Source organism: Cnephaeus nilssonii (assembly GCF_951640355.1).
Source record: "Cnephaeus nilssonii genome assembly, chromosome: 2".
In the NCBI taxonomy this organism is placed as follows: domain Eukaryota; kingdom Metazoa; phylum Chordata; class Mammalia; order Chiroptera; family Vespertilionidae; genus Cnephaeus; species Cnephaeus nilssonii.
In genome coordinates this window covers 89,020,954-89,043,104 of record NC_137073.1, presented here as the reverse complement: position 1 = coordinate 89,043,104, position 22,151 = coordinate 89,020,954, and the positions used below count along the sequence as shown (strand labels likewise).

The 22,151-nt window shown below is 40.7% G+C and overlaps 1 protein-coding gene across 3 annotated transcripts in view; it reads right to left on the bottom strand.

Moving 5' to 3' along the window:
* Positions 1-306: 306 nt before the first annotated feature.
* ICE1 (interactor of little elongation complex ELL subunit 1) overlaps positions 307-22,151 on the bottom strand; it is a 60,114-nt gene continuing 38,269 nt past the window's right edge. For all 3 annotated transcript variants that reach the window (XM_079788272.1, XM_079788273.1, XM_079788274.1), the window contains 8 exons: positions 21,740-22,134; positions 14,696-19,417; positions 13,407-13,575; positions 11,022-11,182; positions 7,316-7,506; positions 4,893-4,999; positions 3,090-3,188; positions 307-1,365 (listed from right to left, as the gene is read on the bottom strand). In XM_079788272.1, coding sequence (XP_079644398.1) covers positions 1,184-1,365; positions 3,090-3,188; positions 4,893-4,999; positions 7,316-7,506; positions 11,022-11,182; positions 13,407-13,575; positions 14,696-19,417; positions 21,740-22,134 — 6,026 coding nt within the window. In that variant the 3' untranslated portion in view covers positions 307-1,183. The remainder of the gene's footprint in view (positions 1,366-3,089; positions 3,189-4,892; positions 5,000-7,315; positions 7,507-11,021; positions 11,183-13,406; positions 13,576-14,695; positions 19,418-21,739; positions 22,135-22,151) is intronic.

The window sequence follows — 22,151 nt, the reverse complement described above, 5'->3', positions numbered from 1 at the left end:
GTGAATGCACCAAACAACAGCTTCCAAAGGGCTACACAGAGTTGTTCATAAATCTGTTTTCTGTTATAATTACTTAAAAAACACAAAGGAGTAAAACACTTGTCAAATGTAATTTGTCAAGGGCAGCAACTGTAATTAAACAAACATATCTAGTCAGGAGGCCAATCAACACTTAGGCATCTGGTCTCTGCTAGCACTGAGCATCGTGGAGAAATCACAGCAAAATGCTGGTGCAGCAGCACGTGCCCATGCAGAAGCGGATCTCCTTCCAAATGGCCATCGTCTTCACTGATCAGAACAATAATGTACATGGCTTACTTTTATTTTTTATTATAAAAAAACACATACAAGAGATTTAAGAAATGATGGATATAAGACAAATCAGAACCACGGTGAGTTATTAAACCCATTTTCTCTGTACAAATACTAAAATTCCGAAAGCGGAACATCATCGAATGTGACACACATTATCGCACTGTCCCTATGTACACGGCGAAGGGCTCTGGGTGCCTCTGAATCCGTATGTACACGTCCTGACACAGACCTGCAGTGGACTCGACTTCTCAGACTCCTTTCCTGGCAGATAGTTAAATAGCTGAAGGGACTTTAGTTACGGAACGCCTGTGAAGAAAACGCATAAAGGTGAGTTGCGGAGGCTCCCTGTGTTTTCCTCGGATCAGATGCGCACTATACCATGAGGAAAACTTCTGTAGCCTGTTTCCATCTAAGACAGTGGCGAGTCTTCTAGTCCTTTTTTAGCCAATTTAGTTTCTCCTAGTCACTCATTTGAATGCAAAGGCCAGAATTAACTCAGGAACCAAATCAATGCTTTCATATTAAATTCATTATAAAATGCCAGTCAATTTTAAAAAGCGACTAAAAGGGCACTTTCTGCAGCAAAAAGGGCTAAGTTCAAGTTTTTGTTGTTTGACCAAGACACAATAATATAATCCATTTGTCATGTAGTCACAACAGACGTTAAGTGATTTAAGTATGTGGTTTAGGGAAACACGGCTGTGCCACTGTGTATTTCTCCTGTCTCCTTGCCACAGCGAGGACAGCCTCTTCGCATTTTCTCTCTTGCGTCTTTTTTGTGAAACCTCGGTTTGTATTCTGAAAGCCGATTAACCTGTTCATACTCAAGATAGGTGAAGGCACTTCTCCAGGCGCAGTGCAGCGGGGCTTAGCCGAATTCCTCCGCACACAATGCACTGACTTCCTCCAGGGAGCTGACCACTGCAGACGGAACACTGTGAGAGGTCTCCTTGCGCCAGGCTTCCAGGATCTTGGATATTTCCGCTGGATTGCTGGGACTCAAGTCACAAAGGGCATAAACAGCTGCTAGCTGTATACCCCATGGTATATCTGAAAAGAATTTTCACATCCGTCATCACATAAAAATGTGTCCGTTATTCAAATTTTTAATGGTGTAACCTACTGAATACTATTCAGAACACTTTCTACCACACTAAAAAGTAAATATAAAACAAGATCCACAATAAAATAATTAATTTAAGGCTTGTCTACAAGTGGGGAAAATGAAAAAACGCAGCACAGTTCTGCACAGAGATTTGGTGCTGGCTGTGTGCCGACAGGGGCTAGCCTGTTCCCGGAGGCACAGGGCCGTAGAGCTTCGGCCCTCTCATGTCCAGCATTAGCTAAGCTTCCCAAAGCAGTTCTGGAAGCATCACACTCCCATGTTTACATTTGAACAAAATGTGGATCCCAGAGCATTTGTCAAACAAATGACTCCATTAACTATCCACTGAAGTGTTTATAAGGGGACTTTGGAAATGAAAATCAGAATGAAATGAGAACAAATGAAAAACTATCTCGTGTACCATACTTTCACATACTATATTACAGTATATGATTATAGATTATAGCATATAATTATAGATTATAGCTGGGTTATATATTATCCTATCTAATAAAAGAGTAATATGCAAATTGACCATCACTCCAACACACAAGATGGCTGCCCCCATGTGGTCAAAGATGGCTGCCCCTATGTGGACTCAAGATAGCCACCACAAGATGGCCAGCAGGGGAGGGCAGTTGGGAGGGACCAGGCCTGCAAGGGAGGGCAGTTGGGGGCGATCAAGCCTGCAGGGGAGGGCAGTTAGGGGTGACCAGGCCAGTAGAGGAGGGAAGTTGGGGGCGACCAGGCCTGCAGGGAAGGGCAGTTAGGGGCAAACAGGCTGGCAGGGGAGCAGTTAGGCATCAATCAGGATGTCAGGGGAGTGGTTAGGGGGTGATCAGGCTGGCAGGCAGAAGTGGTTAGGGGCAATCAGGAAGGCAGGCAGGCAAGCAGTTGGGAGCCAACAGTCTTGGATTGTTAGAGGGATGTCTGACTGCCCATTTATGGGCAGTCGAACATCCCTCGAGGGGTCCCAGATTGGAGAGGGTGCAGGCTGGGCTGAGGGACACACCCCCCCCCATGCATGAATTTCGTGCACTGGGCCTCTAGTAGATTATAGTTCCCATTTAGCATAAGTTCATTTATGAATTATTTAATTAAAATATATTAAATTTTAGTTAAGGTCTACTTACTGAAATACTTTATTTTAAAAATTTAGGAGTTATTTAATTAAAATTTATTATTAACTATATATTTCAGATTTCTTTTATAGTGATGTGATGTCCAAAGGGGCAAAACTGCTATTATTTAAAATAAAAATATAACAAACCCCACACATATAAATGTTAATGCTGAAAATATAAACGGTACTGCAGCTTTAAAATTACTTCCCCCCTAATCTACAAGGCAATTAGAACAGCACAGAGTGGGGCTCAGAATAACCACTAAAATAAATAAATAAATAAATAAATAAAAAGGTCTAAGAGTAAAACAAATACAGAGATTTAAAACACAATTTTAGTAAGCAAATACGTGTGGCACTGGGTAAAGAGCTGTGGCTCTGGTTCAAATGCTGAACTTGTAGCTAGACTACAGCTTTATAAATTATCCTTATCTCCTCTCCTCATCTATCAGGCCCTGAGAGGAGCAGAGCATGATGCCCAGACCCAGTGAGCACAAAGTATGGGTTAGTACAAGAAATGCAAGCGCTTCATAAACAGAAGGGTACCTTCATCCTGGGCATGCTGTATGAACATACCGATGACCGAACTAATATTTTTCACAGCAGAAGGAAACCCTTCTTTCAAACCCAATTGGCCTAAACGACCTAGGGGTAAAAAAATAAAACAAAATATAACCTTTGGTTAAATGTTGATTAACTTTTCATAAGAATTTAAAATTTGTTTTCTTTCATAAAATATTATGTACATTAATTTTAGTGATCCTGAAGTTAAAATGGGTACTTATTCTTAAGTGAAAATAGGTTAAATGGGCAAGGACCAGAAATCAATAAAGCACAATTTGTCTTTCAGGAGTGACCAAAATGCTTGGTCATTTTTTATTTACATATACAGATGATATACAATGCTTTGCTTTTTCAGTTAAGTTATAATAAATAGGGGAATGTAGAAGAATGAGTGGTTTCAGTAGTTTCAGTGTGAAATGGGTAACTTCTGTTACGTTAAAAGACCAACTCTAAGACTGTGGTCCCATCAAACACACACTCTGGTATAACCCTTTGCTACTATAATGTAGCTGTGTAACAGGACTGTCTTTGCAATGTGGAACAGCAGCTCTCAAGTGTGGTTTTCAGACCCCCTGGAGTCCTCAAGGTCAAAACTATTTTCACAACAATGCTAAGAAGGTTACGTGCCTTCTTTTCAGAGCTGGGACACGGACTGACAATGGAAAAGCAATGGTTGGTTAAGGACCCTCAGCCCCAATCAAGGCCGTGGTGCCATGCTACACGGAGGTCATTCTTAATCACCAGAAGCTTGCAGTCAAAAAAAGCCAATTTACCTTAAGAATGTCCTTCAAGAAGCAGTCACAGTCATTCCTATTACATCTAGTCTCCTGGTACACAACTTGTGATGGCGGGAAGTGCCCCTGAAACACTCCCCCTGCACACCAGGCACACTGCTTATCTCCAGGAAAAGCACCTGTGCAGATGTTTCATTTGGGAGGGAAACTGGTCCTTTTTCTATGAAACACCAAAGTTTCACTGAAAAACTGACAAACTACAGCTATTCAGACTGAGGAAGACATTTTCTTAAAAATGAATAAAGTAAGCCTGTCACTGCAAGGAAATTTATTATTGTTCAAAATTTTAGAAAAGCTTCCACCAGCCATCCTGAGCTGTGGGGTCATTTCTGATAATTCTGCAGAGCCTAGAGAGCAGCTTGTCAGAGATGAGGCAAAGAGGAAAAAGAATAGGTAAATTTTAAAAATAAAGATCTGTGATTTTAGGGAGGAGTAAAACCAAATGTCCACTGAGGTCCTTCCTTAGATCTGATATTAAAGAGTCTATGTCTCATTTAAACAATGATTTTAATTTCTGTATATTCAGATTAGAGTAAAACAACACAAAACCAGTTCGCAATTATGGAAATACATAAAATGATCCTTAATGGGCAAGTATGAAAAAAATAGGTGTGTAAAAAATAGGAGATAGTCTTATTTTAGAAACCAAAAGAGACTATAGTATAATTTATAGCAATTTATGTATCCTGGTGTGTATATATATATGCAAGTATGTACATGTATGTAGATTAATATTAGTATCTGAGAAGAATTCAATTATAAATAAAATGTACTCACATTAACAACCTTAATCTCTGACAAAGATGGATAAAAACACTAATTTATAAAGAAAGAGTATGAGTAAAGAGATTGAATTAAGTGCAAAATTATCTACTCTAATAGCTACAAAATTAGTTATTATGATAAAGTTTCAATGAACATATATTATTATACACTTATTACCTCACCATGACTATGGTCAAGAAAAAATTTAATCCGAGAGACAACTCACCGATCAGCCTTAGTATCGATGCTATAATAATGTCAGGAATATATGCAATGTTAGCATGTCCTTTTCTGTATTTTATCCACTTATCCATTACAGGCCACAGCTCCTTACTATAAAGTAACAACAATACACATATGTATGAGAGTATGCATTACCTTAAAAATGGTAAGAACCCAGCCAGTGATGTTATGTGGTTGAGCATCAACCCATGAATCAGGAGGTCACAGTTTGATTCCTGATCCCCAGTAGGGGGCATGCAGGAGGCAACCAATCAATGACGTTTCTCTCTCATGTTTCTATTTCTCTATCCCTTTCCCTTCCTCTCTGAAATCAATAAAATATATATATATATATATTTTAAATGATCTGTAAAAGGTAGATAATTAGTGAACAAGAGGAACTTCTGAAAATGTTACTTTTTAGGTTAAAATGAGGACACTAGAAGCTCACAAACTATCCCACTATCAGGATAAATGTGCCCACCCCGGCTTAAATGAGGTTATAAACACCCATTTTACATCTTTATTCTCTGTTTTAACCTTTCTTACAAGATTTTGCATAGAGAAGCTGAACAATATTCCCAAGTCACAGAACAGGAAGGGAGGAACTGGATTTTCACTTAAACCTTCTAGACATTAACACAGCTCCTGTGTTCTAAATGTCAACAGTTTCTATAGGAAGAGAAAGGTTAAATAGGCTGTTTTGTAAAAAAGAACTAAAACAATGAGAATAAAAACAAACAAACACTAGCTGAATTTAGGAAAATTTCTAATCTCAGAAAACAATGCCAATTCCTCTCTGCTTTCTCTTTTCAAAAAAATGTGTTTACATCTTACATAGCATTTATAGTACTAAAAAAGTTAAATGCAGACACCAAAAGAGAAATGTAAACTAAAAGCATCCCAAATAATACATTCTTAGATAATTATTACTCTTCTAATTTTGGGCTTTCTTTTCACTCACTTCTACATGTGCATGTAAGTTTAACCTTTTGCACTTGGATGTCGAGTGTGACTCGACACGGTTAGCATTAGAATAAAACAATCGAGAAAAAAGCAAGCGAGTACAAAGGGTTAAAACATGGGGAAGTGACTACAGTGCTTAGGAATCAGGGTCTGAAGTCACTCAGGCAGAGATCCTGATATTCAACACTGTGTCTTCACCACTTGCAGGAGGACCTTGAACAAATACCTCTGTTTGGCATCAACCCTGGTGGTGTCCTTTGTCAAGTCACTAGGGGACAGAGGAGCCACCTGCCTTCTAGGCTCCCATTCCCATGAAGTCAGGAAGATGAGGCCCAGGTAATAACAGACTATGAAATACTTCCATGTCATTGCATAAAAATCCGTTTACAGCTATTTTAATATGGCTGTATCTCATTAAATAATTCAATTCCCAATTGCTGACATTTAAATATATAATCTTTCCCTTGGTTAAGGAGGAAAAATAATCAGAGAACAAATTTCCAAAGAATAAATTCCTCCAGTATCTCAAGGATATGGACTATTAATACTTTGGTGAATCCGTTTCAATGTCATAAACTCCTTCAAACCAGCCTTTCTCAGTCAGGGTTCCAAGAAAATTAAGAATTACAGAACAAAAATTTGACTATCATCTCCATTCTTCCAAAGATGGTACATAGCTAGTGCCAGAATTCTAGATGCACAGAGAAAAGGTAATTCATTACTTATTTTTCCCCTGAAACCCCAGGTGAGAAGACCTGCTAACCTAGAATTTTGAGTATTTCTGTTCCATGTGGGATTTTCCCGAGTATTTTTATATTAAAATAATGGTCATTATGTTCCATTTTACAAATATTTGTTGAGCACCTCCCTTACATGGGCACCATCCTACATGCTGGAGCATGCCAGTGAACCAAAGGGTCTCTGTCATGTGTCAATTCTCCTTGGGAGAGACAGGAATAACAGACTATAATGAAAAGTAGTGACAGGTACTTGCACACAAAAAAATAAAGCAAGGAGATATGATAGTGATTCAAGTACTTTAAAGGTAGTTTTATTAACTCTTACCCAAATCAAAATGTCACTTGTAAATGCTGCAGCCACCTTAAACAGCAAAAATTATTCAAACTGTAATTCAGCAATCATTCAATAGATTTAGTCTATAATTAAACTAGAGGCCTGGTTTACAAAATTCATGCACGGGTAGGATCCCTAGCCCTGGCCAGCGATCAGGGCTGATCGGGGCCTTCTGGCTGCCGGTGGGGGCCTTCCTTCCCCAGCTGCCGGCTACCGGCTAGAGCCTTCCTTCATTCCATGCCGCCCCCTGGTGGTCAGTGCATGTCATAGTGAGCGATTGAACTCCCCGTCTCCTGGTCTAACTCCGGAGTGGAGACTTTGCATATTAGCCTTTTATATATACAAGAATTACTCAATTTTATTGTAAGTTAGAAAAGAGCCCTGTACCTTATAATGTTATCATGCGTCCAAATCCATTTCTGATGGCAGCAGAGCAGATCAATGGCAAATATGTATTCCCAAGTGTTATCACTTAGGTCTTCACCAAATTTTTCACTGGACTGAAATTCTGTTTTTGGACATAACTGTATGGTCAAAAGCAGCTTAGAAACCATGAAGCCAACATCTGCAGGAGCATTCTAGCAAACAAACAAAAAAAAATTTAGTGTTCAAGTATAACAACACATCTTATAAGTAGCCTCAAAGAGTAAAACAAGCATCAAATGACCATTTAATTTTAAAAGACACCTTCTGAAAGTTGTATTTTGAATAAGGAACTAGGTTTATCTCAGATATGGCACATGTCCTAAAATAATGCTAGAATGGTGGTTGTTAGGCCAGATAAAAAGCTCGAAGCAGGATCTAGAATCCAGTCAGGTAGAAAAGAGACTAGCTGCAATCCAGACTGTAATGCAAATTTTCATTAACTCTAATCAGAGATTTAAAGTTCTTATGTTATAATAAAAACATTTAAGCTTTAAAGAATACTATAAATTCAGTCATTTTTCTGGCTCTAATTTCCTTTTTCTAGAAATTCACAAAATTGAATCAGATAGTACTAACCACTATTTCACATCTGTGCATGGTTTTTAATATTTATCCAAGTCTTTGCATGCATTGGTAGTCTTATTCCTTTTTGTTGCAGTAATCCATTATATAGGTATAGCACAGTTTATCCATGCACCCTATAGCTTTAGACTACAGTTAGAGACCTGGTGCATGAAATTCATTCCCCCCGGGGTGGGGGGGGGGGCAGGGGGTGGTGTCCTCAGCCTGGCCTGCACCCTCTCGCAGTCTGGGAGCCCTTGAGGGTTGTCTGACTGCCGCGGAGGCGAGAGAGTCTCCTGCCACCACCGCTGCGCTCGCCAGCCATGAGCCTGGCTTCTGGCTGAGCGGCGCTCCCCCTGGGGAGCGCACTGACCACCAGGGGACAGCTCCTGCATTGAGTGTCTGACCCCTGGTGGTCAGTGTATGTCATAGTGACTGGTCAATTGATCAACTGTCTGCCCCCTGGTGGTCACTGCACATCATAGCGACTGGTCAACCAGTCGACTATCTGCCCCCTGGTAGTCAGTGCACATCATAGCGAGCAGTTGAGTGGCCTTAGCATATCATTAGCATATTACGCTTTGACTGGTTGAACAAATGACCGGACAACCAGACACTTAGCATATTAGGCTTTTATTACATAGGATGATGCTATGAGCATTCATACACAAGTGTTTGTGTAGACATAACTGTGACTTCTCTTGGGTAAACACCAAAGTGGATTTATAATTGTTTTCTTGTGTTAATTTTTTTTACTAGGGTTTATTATGAAAAATGAACAAAGCACTTTCAATCTTTTATTTCTGAAAAAGTCTGGGATTATCTGGTTCTATAAAGATGAGGCAAAATACAAGTGAAACCTATACATGATTTTTGTATAGTACATTCTTAATCATCTTCTCAACCTCTTCTATGATCATTGAAAACAACAGGTTTAATCAAGTGTTCTACCCCTAAAACCAATTTTGGTCAGTTTTATTTTGCTAAGAAATCATTCTAGGTTTCCAAATCTGTTGCTCTAGATTGTAGGTAGGTGGTAGTCTTCTTGGTCACTATCCTGTAAATGTAGATGGATCTTTATCCTCAGCCAGATGATTGGCTATTTTTGGCTTTTCTCTTTTTTTCATTAATCTGAACTAAGTTATCAATCTTATTAGTATTTTTAAAGACAATGCTTTCCTTTTATGTGTTTTTTGTTCTCTACTTACATGTATTACCTTTTAAACTATATGTTTTTCTCGATTCTGTCACAGACTTAATTTTTAAGATGATTACCAGAAACTTTATTTATTTGCTTAATAATAAAGACATTTAAACAACTTTAATGAATACAGGTTTTCCAAAACCAGAGATCTTTGTTATGAAAATTTTCCTTCTCAATGACATTTGAAAGATTGTGAATTTATTGTTGAGTTTCTATTTGTTCCCAGATTGCCCAGGGCTGTGTATTTAAATTTCCAAGTCACTTTTATGGTACTTTTCTGAAATCTCTGAATTAATTAGGTCCAATTTTATTGATTACCAGACAGACAATTGTGTATGTAGAATCTTGACTTTTTAAAGTTTTTATATGGCCCAAATCATGACTAGTTTTTATAAAAGTGCCACATTTACAAAATATGAAAAAATGCAGATTCTTCATTCAAGTTTACCTTTTATATTATTGAACTAGAGGCCCGGTGCACAAATTCATGCACGAGTGGGGTCCCTCGGCCTGGCCAAGCCAGGCCGAGGGACCGCGGGAGGTTGGCCAGCCACAGGAGGTTGACTGTGGGAGCACACTGACCATCACAGGGCAGCTCCTGCGTTGAGAGTCTGCCCCCTTGTGGTCAGTGTGTGCCATAGCAACCGGTCATTTGGTCACTTAGGCTTATATATACATAGACTAGAGGCCCGGTGCACGAAATTCGTGCAGGGGAGGGGGGTGTCCCTCAGCCCAGCCTGTACCCTCTCCAATCTGGGATCCCTCTCACAATCCAGGACTGCTGGCTCCCAACCGTTCGCCTGCCTGCCTGCCTGGTCACCTCTAACTGCCCTACCCTGCAGGCCTGGTCCCCCCCAACTACCCTCCCCTGCAGGCCTGGATTCCCCCCAACTGTCCTCCCTTGCAGGCCTGATGGCCCCCAACTGCCCTCCCTTGCAGGCCTGGTCCCCCCCAACTTCCCTCCCCTGCCGGCCATCTTTGACCACATGGGGGTGGCCATCTTGTGTTGTAGTGATGGTTAATTTGCATATTACTTCTTTATTATATAGGATTCCACTATGTCTCTACTAATTTTTATCTATCAGATCTGTTGAAATCTGTAAGAGAATTTGGAAGTCTTGTACTTTAATAGTATTTTCCCCACAAGTATTCCTCATATTTTATAGCTTTGACTTTATATTTGTATTTAATCTGATACAGGGTAAATACATTTACTAAAATTCTATCTTCTTTATAAATAATGTCTCTTCTTATCAAATCATCACATCTGGCTTCATCCCAAACTGGCCAAACGAGAAGGCTCCTTTACACAAGCGGAGGATGACACAGGAGCCAAGTGGCCCTATAGGCAGCCTGGGAGAGTGGCCTTTTTCTTTGCTATTTTTAAGAAAACAGAAATCTAATAAATATTAATATCAAAAACTACTAAAACACCAACCTAGATACTATATTAGCACATCAGTTACTAAAGAAAATAATAAAGTAATAGAAAGTCCATCAACTAGAAAGAAAAATATAGAATATAAGATTCAGAAAAATATTAACAGGAAAAAGCTAAGATATTTTTCATCTTTCTTAGTACATACTGTAGAAATAAGTTGTTTACAGCTCTCCTTGGAGCCCTTACACATATATATAATCTCATCAGTCATAAATTAGTGCACAAAATAAACTGTTAAATTAACACAATACACAGGTCTACAATTCTTCCCAAAGGGTCACATACATACTTAATGAACAACATTAAAAAAAAAAAAGCTTAAGCTAAAATGACATTTTAAAGGATGTAAGGCACAGAATATATTATCTCTAAAAGGACTATCACCTAATAGAACACCAAATAATAACATTTATGTGAGATCTACAAAGTATGGTATTACAAGAAGTAAAAATAAACCTCACCTTTTCCCAGTTGAGAAAAGCTCTTAAACAGTTCAAAACCTCTCCTTTAGCACGTTGCCTGGCAACTAGCTGCATTGCCTTATTAATCACTGATTGAGAGATAAATATATCATGCCACATGTTTGCAATGAACAAAGTCAATTTTTCTGACTCTGGAAAATCTATAAGAAAGAAAATAAGATAAACCTTATGACTGATCAAGTGAATAAATAAATGTTAGTAATTTCACTTGAACCTTGCAAGGCCTCCTACCCACTGAGGCCCAGCCTCAGTTATTTAAAAATCTGCTTCTCTCTTCTTTTCCCCCCATCCCCTTGGCAAACTTTCTTTAAATTTGAAATATAATACATGAATATATACCACTGTTGAAAAGAGCAATACACTCTAAAACATGAAGACAAGGCAACTACCTTTTCTCCAGCCTGCCCCAGTCCCAGAGCCCTTCTAATTGGCTAGTGTCATTTCAGGCTATTTTTTGTATGCATGTACAAGAGAACACCCTTGTAGAACACAAAGAGCAATTGGTTTGAAAACATTTTTTTTATAAATTATGATGATAATCCTTTGTTGTAAATAACTTTTCCTACACTGTGGCTTGTCCTTTGTTTGTTCAATTAACTTAATTGAGGTACAGCTAAAATACAATAAAATACACTCTTTTAAAGCAGACAGTTGGATGAATTTTGATAAATGAATACATCCATGTAACCTCCACCAGTCAATATTTAGAACATTGCCATCATGCCAAATTCCCAGGATTTGAGCCTTTCCAATAATGAATCACTTCACCTCAAATCCAGACAACACAGATCTGCTTGCGGTTACTTTAAATTAGTTTGCCTAATTTACATCGAGCACATGTACCCTTTCTGTCGGATTTCCTCTCAGTATAATGTTTCTGGGATTCATCCACACTGTTGCATGCATCAGTAGTCCACGCTTTTGTTCAGGGGAGTAGTATTCCACTGCTCATCATCATGCTTGCTTTTCATCACCTACTGATGGACATCTGTTTCCAGTTATGGGATATTATAAATGAGGGCACTGTGAATATCTGTGCACTGGTCCACTCAAAGGTATGTCTCTATTTCTGTTGGGTAAGTACCTAAGAGTGAAATTTCTAGTCATATGATAAACTAATGATTTACTAATGATAAATCATTAGGTCATATGATAAACTAATGATTTAATTTTATAAGAAACTATCAAAAGTGTTTTGCAATGATTGTGCACAATACATTTTTCTGGGGTAGAAATATAGTAGAAACAAGAATAACAAAATTGCGTCCTTACAGAGTATGCAATCTAAAGGAGTAATACAGCAAACAACGTAAGCAGGGTAAGTGCCATGAAGGAAAAGGAGAAGAAGAAGAGATAAAGAATGACCAAGAGAGTTATGTTAAGTCACGAAGTTAGCCATACAAAGTTGTGGAAAAAGCTCCCCAAGAGAGAAACCTGTAATACTAGAGCCTGAGGTGAGAATGGGCTCGTTGTGCTTGAGGAAGAACCAGAAATCCAGCTGTGCTCAGCAGAGTCCATGCCCCTCTCCTTTCTGCTTTCCACCACAATAAAACCCGATGTGTGCTTGTGCGCTGTTACCATGTACTGGCCACACTGAATGATCATATCTGGTTTTGGTCTCCATTGAAGCCTTAACACTTAGCATGCGCCAGTAACTATTTGTTGAATAAAAGAGTAAACAAAGAAATGATGTGGGCAACAAACACAGCAGCCTCATAATTCTAGAAGTGATGGATACATTATGGTAATAAAAGATTATAAGTCTTTGCAATTTAGGTAAGACTTTCTAAGATAATATTATGTTGCATTTGTATATCATTTTACTATTTAAAAATGTCTCCACTGACATGATATAATGAAGAATGACTCCTAATCTGATCATCAGTAGAGACTGAAGAAATAGTAGTAAAGGGAAAAGAGAATCAAAGGACAGCCCTCCTTTCCACTTCTGATACTCTTCATGAGCTTATGAATCCATCTCATATTTCTGTCCTTTCCAGCTGATGACACAGTAATGTGGTTTACCACTGACTTTAAATCATTCCTTTATCTTGTGTCAACTAGATCTGATTCTAAAGTAGCTGCACAAGGAATGAAACAATAAACAGTAATGAGAGATCCTGTATTCTATACAAGTGAAATGCTGATTTAAGTAAGTTCAAGTCACAGGAATTCTCCTACTGGAAACCAGGAATGGACAGGTATACCTAAGGCTCTACATGCCCTCTAGTAAACGTATAAATCATTACACAATTTAAAAAAAATACACAGCAATTGCTCAGCTAAAAATATAGAACCAAATATAATGAGGTAAAAACACAATAATATATTTTCAATACAAAAAACGCCGCCATGTAAACATACCTTCCTTAAGTAGGCTGTAGCAGAACAAGCGAGCTCTTTCCAAGTCTCCAAGTTGCCGACAAATACCCACATACACTCTGCAGAGTGCATGAATGTAATTGTGCTCCAGAGATATCTTCTGAATTTTTAGTTCTGAGAGAATAGAGTGAAGCAAGCACTCCGCTAAATGCTGGAGTGGGGGGAAAGAAAATCAAAAGGCAATGTACGATATTTATCTTTAGCCTATGAAAGAAAAGCTAAGTTGCAAAATTTGGCATCTACTGGAAAAATAACACACGCACTGTCAGAAGGTAGAAGAGGGTATTAACCAGTAACGACCTGCTTAGCAGGTAAGCCAAGGGCTCTGGGGGAAGGATAAGTCCATACCTGTCAGCTGCCTGTGGTCAGCAATGCTACAGGTGCTAGAGGCAAATCTGAGCACACCTGTCTGCCTGTTGCCACTCCCACCAATTATATTGTCTTGGTGTTGTGGCTACAATTTGTGTGTGTGCATGTATTAAGCCCAAACTATCCTATTCCCTTCTTGTTTTCTCAACTCCAGTGTACTCAACACATTTATCCTGTTCAGAGCTTTAAATATGAGGTAACATTTTCTTGCTCAGTAAGAGAAGCATTAAGTAATTTGACATATCTATTTGAAAATAAACATCTTTTCAAAATTACTTAGTGTTCTGTATGCTTTCTGGAAGTAAACAAATCTAAGAAAAATATTTATACCATTATGAATTGGAGACTGTGCAGATAACCAATAAAGTATGGTACTGGAAGTCATCCACACAAGGTGTCAATATGGGCATTTAGAAAATGTAAGCCTGTGACAGTCCTAATAAACTGTAGTAGAACTGAAACTGAATACCTGCTGTTTGACTGCAATATACATTGAGAAGAGGAAACCAAACCCACAGGCTGTCTTTCTGAAAGACTATCAAACTCAAATGTGTACATAATACTATTTACAGAAAAAAGGGTCTATTATGTGATAAGCATTTGATGCTTTCAAGCAAATAATTTTGAGCTTTTAAACATGTCAGATTCTATGGGACACATGCAATTTTAGTTCTGACAGAATACTTACTTTAAATTAAGTTATTTGATGAACATAAATGACCAAATCTCTAGTGTCTTATCTCAAATGCATAAAATGCTGGCTATAAATACAGTATAGGCTTCACTGTTCGTATGGATAACTGTCCATTTCTGAACTAAAACTTCTGTTGGGGTCATCTGCCACTTTGACAGCCTGTCCCTGATGAGCAACTCCTAAACTCTCAGATACAGCTGCCACCTACCTTCTTCGTTGTGCTGAAATCATAGACAACTTCTTTCTCTTGATCTCTCATTACAGGCTTTTTGGAGATATTCCCCACATATACATGACTCCGAATGACAGGCAACAGGTCAAAGGAGGACTCTGCAATCTTCTTCAGAGCATCAGCTATGGCTTTATCATGGGACTCCACAGTTTCTTTGGGGTTCAGAGGCAACTGTGAAACTGTACTGGCAGCTGGAACAGAACTTGATTCTTCATCTGTCACTGTGACTTCAACTTGAGGGAGGTTCCTGCGGGGGTGTTTGACTCCTTCTGGAGTGGGGCTCGAGGTTTCTGGTTCTGGGGACCCGCTGTCCAGGCGCAATCTTTTAGCACTCCTCGGTATACACGATGACAATGTCCTTTTCCCACTTGAATTTTGTTGGGTGCCCAAATCTCTTGATTTATCCTGGTTACAGTCACCACCAGAGCTGCCCCCTGTTTTGACAAAGGCGGTTGACATGGAAGTGATTGCTTTGAAGCCTGTTATAGCACTGACCGGCCCTGGTAAATTCTGACGGTCACCAGGTGGCCCTCGTGTGAGCTGAATATTCCCTTTGAGGATGTTGAGAGTGCGGGCCCTGGCAGATAACTCTGGGTACATGGTGTCAAGAATTTTAACAGAATTTTCCTGCGGCCCAGTCACAGCAGTGTGGGCAGACGCACAGGGGGGCAGTCTGCCAGGCACGGGAAGAGCATGCTTTGGGGTGGTAGCACAAAACTGCAAAGGAGATGATAATATCCTCTCCCCAGCAGGTACAGCAGATGGAGACATAGATGTGCATGAAGGGGAGGCACGCCCTGGATCTTCCAGCAAAGGAGACATCATAGGTGGCATTGGGATCTCACATGCTGGAGAAAGCTGGCCAACAGGAGAGGTGGGTGAGGAGGGACTGGAACTTGATATCAGAGGAGAAACTGGGTGTGAAGTCCTCGGAGGTGTGGCAATCAGAGGAGCAAGCAGGGGTGGCAAAGGGGGCCCCACCTCCTGCCTTATTTTACTCAGAGTGTCAGCAGAACAATCTGTAGGGGTAGAGGTGTCAGCATTGGCCAGAATGGTTTGAGTTTGAGGTCTCTGGGTTTTTGTGCTACCTCTGTCCCCTGAAGATGACTGAGAAACTTCACCTGGATTAGTTTCAACTCTGCCTGGTGCTGAAGTCTTTACCAGTTTATTTGACTGATCTTTGTTTGAAATCTTTGACCGATTCTTGTTTTTGTCAAATGGCTCCAGTTTCGAGTTATAATATGTGTGATCCGATGCAACAATCTGAGACTCAAAATCATAAATTTCAGAACTAATCCTTACACTAGGTTTCACAGGTCTGTTCCGCAAACGACTTTTATCAAAGTTAGAACTCTGACCACTGCTAGAAATATCCTCTTGGGTGCATGGAAGATTACTATCACAGGGGGGCTCCTGAAATGGAGAGCCAGGGTGGCTGGTCTCAGGGGACTTCTCCGCAGAAATAACAGAAATGAAACTAGCTCCGGGCTCTTCTCCATCTGGGGAAGCAGGGATGTCTCCAGGGGTGTCACAGAGGATAACCTGGTCCACATTTGGCATGAGTGGTACCCCACTTATGATGGTCCAGTTGTCCCCCTTTTCAATGACTAGATTTTGGTCATTTATAAGCTTATTTATAACTTTGGAAGTTACTGTAGATATCTGACACTGAAATGTCCTTTCTGCCTCCTCACAACCAGCACTGTGCTCAGCTGTCTGCCCATCTCCTGAGTAAGAACTCTGGGTTGGGGGCTCTGCTAGTTGTGGCAGGACTTCGTCCCCACTGTCCATCAGTCTGGTCACATCTGAGTTATCCTCAGATCTGTCTTGAGTGTTTTCAATAGATTCCCTATTAGTGGGAGAACTGCCCTTAGCATCCAAACCATCTGTTGATGGGGATGGATCTGAAGGCTGCAACGAGGAGCCACTTGTTTGCTGAGGTGAGACTTGTTCTTTTATGGGTTCGGTTGTGAGGCTGTCATGTATACTGAAGAGCAGCAAATTACTAGCATCTTTTCCATCTGAGTCCTCACAGTTGGACTGAAGTTCCTGCCCAATCTTGGTGAGCACCTCAGACAGCGTTTCCAAAGAACACTGAGTGAGCTGACTCGCGTCCTTTAAAGGACAATCATCTTCCTCTGATTCAATCCACTCTTCACAGGTTTTGAGTGTTTCTTCTTCACAGACTTGCTTTCTGTACTTTTCTCCTGATATTTCATTTTGCTTTAATTCTTTGTTCATTTCTTCATTTAGGGTTTCTTTGCTAGAATATTCAGGAACAGAGTCCCCTGAACTATAATCTTTCAACTGACAACTTTCAAGAAACATAACAACTTCTGACGTAGAAAGTCTATCTATCTCAGAGAGAGTACTGATGTTGAAGTCCTGTAGCGCTGAGGTCAGACAGCCCACCTCTGTGGAAGGCCTTGTCTCGGCAGCACCAGCATCTGCAGTTCCTTCATCTCCTCTGGAGGCCTCGGCAGCATCCTGTTGCTGTTTATCCGTCATGGCTTCAGGCTCATTTTCACCCTCACTGCAGCTAGGGGCTTCACTCTCCTCCACCTCAGTATCACCACCCGCAACCTCCCGAATGCCTGTGTAACAGTACAGAGGACCAGAAAGGCTACTTTGGGGGACACCATGTGTTTCTTCATATTTTCTGCCAATCGCTGGCAAAAAGGCAGTATCTGTAGTGCCCGGACCTTCAGAAGCACAGCCAGGCGTTGGTGATGGCTGCTCCAGAGGCTCCTCCAGGCTTTGCTCTACACTAGGAGAGTCCTTTGAAATGACCAGGGCTTCACCACCAGATGTGACTGTGTCTCCAGAGGATATTTCTTTAATAAGAAAATCTCCTGACGCTGCCATTTCTGTGGCTGGATGAAGTTTGTCTGCACCCGACCCAGATGAGCCCAGATCTGTGGCATTTTGACATGGACACTGCTCCTGCAGCTCTGCCTGCACGGAGGGTTCCATCATGTTTTGGTTTGAGACTGGGATGTTTTCGGAAAAGAAAGATAACTTACTATTTTTGGAACAATGAGAATTTTCTTCTGGTAAAGAACCACTTGAAGAATCAAAATCTAGTTTTCTACAAGAGGTGGAACCTTCTAGTGAAGTCTCTTTTGTAGCAGCCACCTCCTTGATGTTCTGGGTTGTCTCCTCTCTTTCTGCACATCTTGCTATTGATGACACATTATCAACATTTTCTGTTGCTGAGGCAGGCTCATTCTTATGTAGTCTCAAAGGTTCCAATCTAGCACCCTGCATCATTTCAGGCCTGGCTTGCTTGGTGATAACTGACACTTGGTTAGACAACAATGATGTTGACTCTCTATTTTCTATGGATGGCACTGCCTTTTGTAACTGATTGTTGGTCTCTTGTTGATGTTCTGATTTACCTATCAGCATTTCTTCACCACTTCTCCTTAACAGATTACTATGGTGCCAAGAAGTGCTTTTAACAAAACCACTCTTGCTCAAGCCAGACTGAGACTCTACCAATGCTGTGAGATCTGATTGACTTGTGAGCTCAGCTCCTGGACCTTGGCTTTCACACTGTCCACCTTTCACGGCTTTCATGAATACTGACTGAGGAAGGGCACACACTTTGGTCATATCTTTCACAACTTTTGTACATTCTACCCCACTGCTACTCTGATCATGAAAATCAGATGCTCCCAATTCAGGGTTCAGAGCATGCAAGCTATCCTCTGGGTCATTTGCTCCTGAAGAACATTCTGATGGCTCAGACTGCAGACCTGGCATGTTTGAAGTTCTAGCTAACTTCTGTTCTGAATGACGTGCTTCAGTAGGAATTACTTCAGTAGGAACATGAGTATCATGACCACACTTCAACCCAGAGGAAAACTGAGGATTACTATGGACAGATAATGCTCCCGAGGTAGAAGAGGAAGAAAATTTGGCTTCAACATCAAGCTCTGTTGCGTCCATTACATCATCTGCATCTTCTTCAGGTTCAGATGATTCTCCTAAAGCAAACCCTGGCATGTCTTCTCTTTCCTTTTCCAATTCTCTAGATAGTCCCTGAAGATGATCAGAAACTGATATACAATCTGATTCACAAGTGGTTTCATTAGTTGGTGTCCACTTAGTAAAGTTTGATATGGATGATCCAATCATTCTGGATAATGGGGTTTTTCCTTCAGATCTCATGAGTTCACTTAATGGTCTCTTGGCAATGGGAGAATAACACATGTCTGACTTCCCGAGGGCTGTTTCCTTCCCTTGTGCTATGCCACCAGACAACTTCTCAACACTCACATTTCCGGTGGGTTTACAAAGTGTTCCCTCAGCTTGCATCGACATATCTATTTCCCTAACCTCTCCTGGTCTTTTTGTCTCACCTAAAATGTCTCTTTTTCTACTTCTCATGAATTGAGATGACACTGCCCAGTGTTTTTCACGAGCTAAGGAGAATGTGGTTGAAGGTTCTCTCAGTGATGCTGTAAATGCCTCAAACCCAACAGGTGTCACTTCATTTACTTCCAATGTGTTTGGAGCTTGGGTGGCTTCATGTGATTTGAGTTTTTCCTCACATGTACCACTTCCTTTATTTTTTCTGGATAAGCCAAAACAATCCTGTGCCTCAGGTGTATCATCTTCTGAAATATACTCAGAACTTTCACGTTGGGCTGAGTCACTATCACTGGAATCTGTATACTCTCCAAAGTAGGTTTCCTTAAAATAAATGAGTTATACTAGTTAGTTAATTAAATACCAATTCAACCAACTAAAACATCAATTAACTGCATTAAAAAAAAAAAAGTAAATCCTTCCTGAAGAACCTTTTGGAACACATAGGAGGACAGGTAATTTACTCTCTGGAATCGCTACAATAGCTATAAGGTGGGAAAGTCTTCATCACAAGTATGGCACTGCTCTGCCCTTTTCTAAAAGAAGCCCACCTCTCCCCAGAGCTACCCTCACTCACACCTCTTCTCCAATAATAGTTTCTTCCCAGTTCAAGTCCACACGTGGCCTAGTATACAGTTTGTTCTCCTAACCTCCAAACACTCCTACTTCTCAACTCCTTCCCCATTTTTCTGGCCAAAAAGCCTTCTGAGTCTGGCTGCAAAACCCTCTCATTTCTTCCACTTCCCAGTCACTCCTCCAGAAACGTCTGACTCCAACGCAGAGCATCAAATGGGCCATCACTCTGGGTAACAACTCATGGACAACTCTCGTCACACATTTCCTTACAAGTGCTATACCTTGGATGTTGTTATTACCCAGACCTGCTCCACCTCTTCCCCTTCAGCAGTGTATGCAGTGACAACTCTCCCTTACACCCAGCCTATCTCTACCCCTGCTCCAGAAACCCTGCTTGACCCTCAACTAGCCCCCCCTTTTGCTAACTGCCTTCATCACACGTGATCCACCAAGTAAGCAAATTTATTGAACACCTGGCCTTCCTGTTCTGTAAGGAAAAGGGCAGTCTGGGGAAGACTAGACACTGCTAACAGAAACACTCCTACTAAAACAATCCTTTCTTCCCCGGGGTTGGATACCATCATCTGGTTTTCCTCCACTGTCTGGGCACTTGTTTTCAATCTTTCTTTCCTCTTCCCCTTTTCTGCTTGGTCACATATGTATTGAGTTTCCCAGAGTCTCTTTGGGACTCCATCTTTATGCATCCTGAATGCCTGTGTCTCACCCCAGCCTCCCTTCGAGTAACATGCCCAGGGATCTAAAATGCACATTGCATATGTCCACTTGGAAATTTCACACGCACCTAATATCTAACATTTTATACATTACCTTGCCCAAGTAGGGCTTCTTCTTACATTTGTTATTTTCCAACATCCTTGACTCCTCCATCTCTCCTAACAACCACAATGAAAATCTCACCAAAGGCTGCTTATTCATCCTCAACATTTTCCAAACTGGTCCAACCTCTTTAACCACAATGCCACTACTGGGTTAAGGTATCAAGAATCAAGGAAGCTGCTGATTTACTGATTTCCCTATTTATGTTCTTGCCCCTTTCCTGGCTATCCCCATCCTCTACCCATTCATACAGTGACTAAACCAAACCTTTCAAATAAAAATTTATCATCAGGTTCACTTCTTTGGATCCATCAAGAATCTCCCACTGCTTTCAGGATAAAATGGAAAGTCCTTAGGACACACACAGACCTTATGGACCTGGTCTGTGTGAATGGTCCTGTGTCAAGTTCATCCTAGTCCTATATCTCTACCAAATGCCTCACTCCCTCTTCAACACTGAGCTCTGGTCCAACTTTCCTGAAGCAATTCCCACCCTTCCCCCTCCACTCGGCTTCCATTCAGGACCACGCCCTGTCTAGGTCCTCTCCAGCAAGGTGCAATTCCCAGCAGTGAAGTGCTCTACTGAGGCTGTGTAATTACCTATTCCTTAAGGTCCGACTGCCACACAAGATCCAACCAAGTGGCAACCATCCCATACCCTATGTCACCTCAGCACATGTCTGGAACACAACAGACATGCATGTTTCCTGAATGAAGGAAGTGACTCAAAGTTATCTAACTGCTCCTTAAGCCAAAAAGTACATAAATCTGTTTCATCAAAACTAACTTCCTAAGAAATTAGGATAAACCATTCTGTAAACACACAAAGAGGTGATGAGTTCACAAAATAAAGTGGGAAATTTAGCAACCTAGGTTAATGTATGCTATAAAAATGAATTTGCCCATCTCTGAAAAAGTCCATGGCTACAAACATGTATTTAATTCATTCACTCCATATCTGCTAAATGATAGGCATGAGAGATAAGAACAAACAATAGGAGACCTACAATTTGATTGTGGATAAAGACAAACATTCAATCATAATAGAAAGTGAAAAAAGTCACACTTTTTTCAATTAACTACATGTTGATCCTAAGGGCACTAGCAGGCCTTTTTAAATTCTCTTATTACTCCCTAATAAAATCTGGTCTGATTACCACAAATGTTCTTTGAGTATGGCTAACATAATAGAATGTGCCCACTTGGTGACTCAAATTCAAAGTGCAAACTCACAGGTGCAAGCGAAGAAGGTAAGGTGCCATGGTGTGGTATAGACCCCAGAGGGGGTGATGGTACTGGAGACAAAAGAGGAGGGGGAAGTTTGAAGAAGTCAACTGCAGCTTGAAGATCTTCATCAAAAGAGCGATCATGATCAGAAAAGTCAGCACTGTCCTCCTCATTCCTCTGTAGTAAAATCTCAGGATGCTGGTCATCGTTACGGTGGGCTGCTGCACTGGGTGTCTCTTTTCCCACATTTTTACATACAGAGACATCAACCTCTATCTCCATGGACTGCTCTGCCTGACATGTCTGCACAGCAGAGGCTCTTGGAGGACTGCCTACTACCCGGGTAGGCACAACATCTTCCCTGGACTCTCCAGATATGGGCTTTTCTTGGACAGGTTTTGCTGTAGAAAAAAAAGTA